Source organism: Protobothrops mucrosquamatus, unplaced genomic scaffold (genome assembly GCF_001527695.2).
Source record: "Protobothrops mucrosquamatus isolate PMUCROS unplaced genomic scaffold, P.Mucros_1.0 scaffold5048, whole genome shotgun sequence".
Classification (NCBI taxonomy): domain Eukaryota; kingdom Metazoa; phylum Chordata; class Lepidosauria; order Squamata; family Viperidae; genus Protobothrops; species Protobothrops mucrosquamatus.
The window spans coordinates 4,443-9,388 of record NW_015390925.1 but is presented as its reverse complement, the minus strand read 5'-3'; the positions used below and the strand labels follow the sequence as shown (position 1 = coordinate 9,388).

At 41.0% G+C, this 4,946-nt stretch overlaps 1 protein-coding gene across 1 annotated transcript in view; it reads right to left on the bottom strand.

The window, feature by feature from the left end:
- LOC107299512 (prolyl 3-hydroxylase 2-like) overlaps positions 1-4,934 on the bottom strand; it is a gene marked incomplete at its 5' end in the record, with an annotated part of 20,009 nt that extends 15,075 nt beyond the window's left edge. The window contains 4 exon segments of the mRNA XM_029286789.1: positions 881-1,023; positions 2,317-2,455; positions 3,215-3,357; positions 4,832-4,934. Of these exon segments, the coding sequence (XP_029142622.1) occupies positions 881-1,023; positions 2,317-2,455; positions 3,215-3,357; positions 4,832-4,934 (528 nt within the window).
- Between the last annotated feature and the right edge of the window lie 12 nt (positions 4,935-4,946).

Sequence of the window (4,946 nt, the reverse complement as noted above, 5' to 3'; positions counted from 1 at the left end):
GCACCCGGAGGCTCCAGCTGGTCCAAAATGCGGCCGCGCGGGCGGTGTTGGGAGGGACTCGACGCTCCCATGTGACACCGCTGCTGCGCGAGCTGCATTGGCTGCCTGTGGCCTTCCGGGTGCGCTTCAAGGTGTTGACTATCATCTTTAAAGCGCTCCATGGCATCGGACCTGGATACCTTCGAGACCGCCTCCTGCCACAGATTACCCCCCATCGACCTGTACGCTCCCACAGAGTGGGTCTCCTCAGGGTGCCGTCAGCCAGACAGTGCCGGCTGGCGACCCCAAGGGGGAGGGCCTTCTCTGTGGGAGCTCCCACCCTCTGGAACGAACTGCCCCCAGAGATCAGGGTGATCCCTGATCTCCCTTCCTTCCGCCGCGCCCTCAAGACTTGGTTATTCCAGCTTGCAGGACTGGCCTAGGGTAATTTTTAGAGGGGTTTTAATTATATTTTAATTGGACTATGTTTAAAATATTTCTTTTTAATTTTAAATCTGTAATTGTCATTTATGTATTTTAATTGATTGTCAGCCGCCCTGAGTCCGCGAGGAGAAGGGCGGGATATAAATTTAAATATAATAATAAATATAATAATAATAATCAAGCTCAGAGAGCAACAAAGACCCTACAGTCCTCCTCCTCCTCCTCCTCCTCCTCTCTGCAAACCCCCTCCCTTCTAGCCCTGATGATGTTCCCTAGTTGGACCACAAAACATCTGCAGGAGAACCATCAAACCTCAGAGATCACCACAGACCCCACAGTTGAACCCCGAGCTACAATCCTTCTCTTCTATTAGCACCACCTCGATCTGGACCCTGCAGGAGGTGGCTTGCTCCTTACCAAGGCCAAGGACCATAGAAGTTACACCCAAGCTTCTTACCTCTCTGGGTTTGATGGCCTCCAGGTCAACAGATCCTTCCAAGAGGCTCCTATAATACTCCTCGTTCTCTAGGACGTCTTCGTCGTCTGGATGGAAGAGGAGATACGTCCTGGTGCATTCCAGGGCTCGGACATAATCACCCTCTGCAAGGAGGAGGGATAACCACAATTCAGGGTTTCTTTTCAATTTGGCCACATTCTGGCCAGCCAAGTCACAAGGGAAGCAAGGGAGAAATCGCCACAAGTTAGACTGAGCACAATCTGGATGAGACAGATCAAGGAGAGAAGCAAACTAGAACTAAGGAGAAACTACCTTAGTGGGATGGGATGGGATGGAAGAGAAGAGAACAGAGGAGAAGAGAGGAGAAGAGGAAATAGAATAGAAAATAGAAAATAGAATAGAATAGAATAGAAAATAGAATAGAATAGTTGAATATAGAATAGAATAGAATAGAATAGAACATAGAATAGAATAGAAAATAGAATAGAATAGTAGAATATAGAATAGAATAGAATAGAAAATAGAATAGAATAGAAAATAGAATAGAATAGTTGAATATAGAATAGAATAGAATAGAATAGAAAATAGAAGAGAGTAGAATATAGAATAGAAAATAGAATAGAGTAGAATATAGAATAGAATAGAATAGAATAGAAAATAGAATAGAATAGTTGAATATAGAATAGAATAGAATAGAAAATAGAATAGAATAGTTGAATATAGAATAGAATAGAATAGAAAATAGAATAGAATAGAAAATAGAATAGAATAGAATAGAATAGTTGAATATAGAATAGAATAGAATAGAATAGAAAATAGAATAGAGTAGAATATAGAATAGAATATAGAATAGAATAGAACAGAATAGAATAGAATAGAATAGAATAGAACAGAATAGAATAGAATAGAATAGAATAGAATAAATATTGGAATATAGGATAGGATGATAGGATAGGATAGAATAGAATAATAGGAATAGAATAGAATAGAATAGAATAGAGAAAATGAATAGAATAGAATAGAATACAATAGGATAGAATGGAATAGAATAGAATAGAATAGAATAGAATAGAATAGAATAGAATAGAATAGAATAGCGGAAAGGAACAGAACAGAACAGAACAGAACAGAATAGAAACAGTTTGGTTTTTAAGACAACTGGGAAAATTGATGGATGAAAGGTCTTTTGGGGTCTCCTGGTCCTGGAGACTCCATATTACCTCCAGGTTGGGGGTCGCCTGCTTCCAAATCCCACTTCCCAAGGGACATTCTTGGTTGTCCACTAGGAGAAACACAATATTGGCCTACTGTGGGCTTGGCCTGACCCACAAGGACTGTTCTTGTCTTTGTAGACCTGTGCACAGTTGAGCTTTTGAGTGAAAAATACGACACTGATCTCTCTGTGCCGCCGTGGAGCCCGAAAGAGCCAGACCTACCTCTGTAGTAGGCAAACTGCAAGAAGTCGTAATGCAAGGGCAGGAAATTGTCGATGGGTGAGAGTCGCCCAGGCCTTGTGGCGAGTTGCCGCACACACTCATGCTGACACAGCAGNTCCTCCTCCTCCTCCTCCTCCTCCTCCTCCTCCTCCTCTCCACCCACTGCCTCCCTTCTAGCATTGATGATGTTCCCTAGTTGGGTCATGAAACGTCTACAAAAAACAACAAGCAAGTTCAGAGGGCACCAAGGACCTTCAGTTGTCCTCCTCTCCACAAACCCTTCTAGCATTGATGATGTTTCCTAGTTGGGTCATGAAACATCTGCAAGAAAACCATCAAGCTCAGAGAGCAACAAGGACCCTACAGTCCTCCTCCTCCTCCTCCTCCTCCTCCTCCTCCTCCTCCTCTCCACCAAGACCCCTCCCTTCTAACACTGATGATGTACCCTAGTTGGATCACAAAACGTTTGCAAGAAAACCACTCAGCTCAGAGCATCAAGAACCTCAAAGTCCTCCTCCTCTTCCTCCTCCTCCTCCTCCTCCTCCCTTCTAGCATTGATGATGTTCCCTAGTTGGGTCATGAAACATCTGCAAGAAAACCATCAAGCTAAGAGCAACAAGGACCCCACAGTCCTCCTTCTGCTCCTCCTCCTCTTCCTCCTCTTCCTCCTCCTCTCTGCAACCCCCCCTCCCTTCTAGCACTGATGATGTTCCCTAGTTGGACCATGAAAGGTCTGCAGGAAAACCATCAAACCTCAGAGATCACCACAGACCCCACAGTTGAACCCCGAGCTACAATCCTTCTCTTCTATTAGCACCACCTCGATCTGGACCCTGCAGGAGGTGGCTTGCTCCTTACCAAGGCCAAGGACCATAGAAGTTACACCCAAGCTTCTTACCTCTCTGGGTTTGATGGCCTCCAGGTCAACAGATCCTACCAAGAGGCTCCTATAATACTCCTCGTTTTCTAGGACGTCTTCGTCGTCTGGATGGAAGAGGAGATACGTCCTGGTGCATTCCAGGGCTCGGACATAATCACCCTCTGCAAGGAGGAGGGATAACCACAATTCAGGGTTTCTTTTCAATTTGGCTACATTCTGGCCAGCCAAGTCACAAGGGAAGCAAGGGAGAAATCGCCACAAGTTTGACTGAGCACAATCTGGATTGGACAGATCAAGGAGAGAGGCAACCTAGAACTCAGGAGAAACTACCTTAGTGGGATGGGATGGGATGGGATGGAAGAGAAGAGTACAGAGGAGAAGAGAGGAGAAGAGAAGAGAAGAGGAAATAGAATAGAATAGAAAATAGAATAGAATAGAATAGAATAGAATAGAATAGAATAGAATAGAATAGAATAGAAAATAGAATAGAATAGTAGAATATAGAATAGAATAGAGAATAGAATAGAATAGTTGAATATAGAATAGAATAGAATAGAAAATAGAATAGAATAGTTGAATATAGAATAGAATAGAATAGAATAGAAAATAGAATAGAATAGTTGAATATAGAATAGAATAGAAAATAGAATAGAGTAGAATATAGAATAGAATAGAAAATAGAATAGAGTAGAATATAGAATAGAATAGAATAGAATAGAAAATAGAATAGAATAGAAAATAGAATAGAATAGTAGAAAATAGAATAGAATAGAAAATAGAATAGAGTAGAATATAGAATAGAATAGAATAGAATAGAATAGAATAGAATAGAATAGAGAAAGAATAGAATAGGATAGAATGGAATGGAATAGAATAAAATAGAATAGAATAGAATAGAATATAGAATAGAATATAGAATAGAAAATAGAATAGAATAGTAGAAAATAGAATAGAATAGAAAATAGAATAGAGTAGAATATAGAATAGAATAGAATAGAATAGAATAGAATAGAATAGAATAGAGAAAGAATAGAATAGAATAGGATAGAATGGAATGGAATAGAACAGAAAATAGAATAGAATAGTAGAAAATAGAATAGAATAGAAAATAGAATAGAGTAGAATATAGAATAGAATAAATAGAATAGAATAGAGAAAGAATAGAATAGGATAGAATGGAATGGAATGGAATGGAATGGAATGGAATAGAATAGAATAGAATAGAATAGAATAGAATAGAATAGAATAGGATAGAATGGAATGGAATAGAATAGAATAGAATAGAATAGAATAGAATAGAACAGAACAGAACAGAACAGAACAGAACAGAATAGAAACAGTTTGGTTTTTAAGACAACTGGGAAAATTGATGGATGAAAGGTCTTTTGGGGTCTCCTGGTCCTGGAGACTCCATATTACCTCCAGGTTGGGGGTCGCCTGCTTCCAAATCCCACTTCCCAAGGGACATTCTTGGTTGTCCACTAGGAGAAACACAATATTGGCCTACTGTGGGCTTGGCCTGACCCACAAGGACTGTTCTTGTCTTTGTATACCTGTGCACAGTTGAGCTTTTGAGTGAAAAATACGACACTGATCTCTCTGTGCCGCCGTGGAGCCCGAAAGAGCCAGACCTACCTCTGTAGTAGGCAAACTGCAAGAAGTCGTAATGCAAGGGCAGGAAATTGTCGATGGGTGAGAGTCGCCCAGGCCTTGTGGCGAGTTGCCGCACACACTCATGCTGACACAGCAG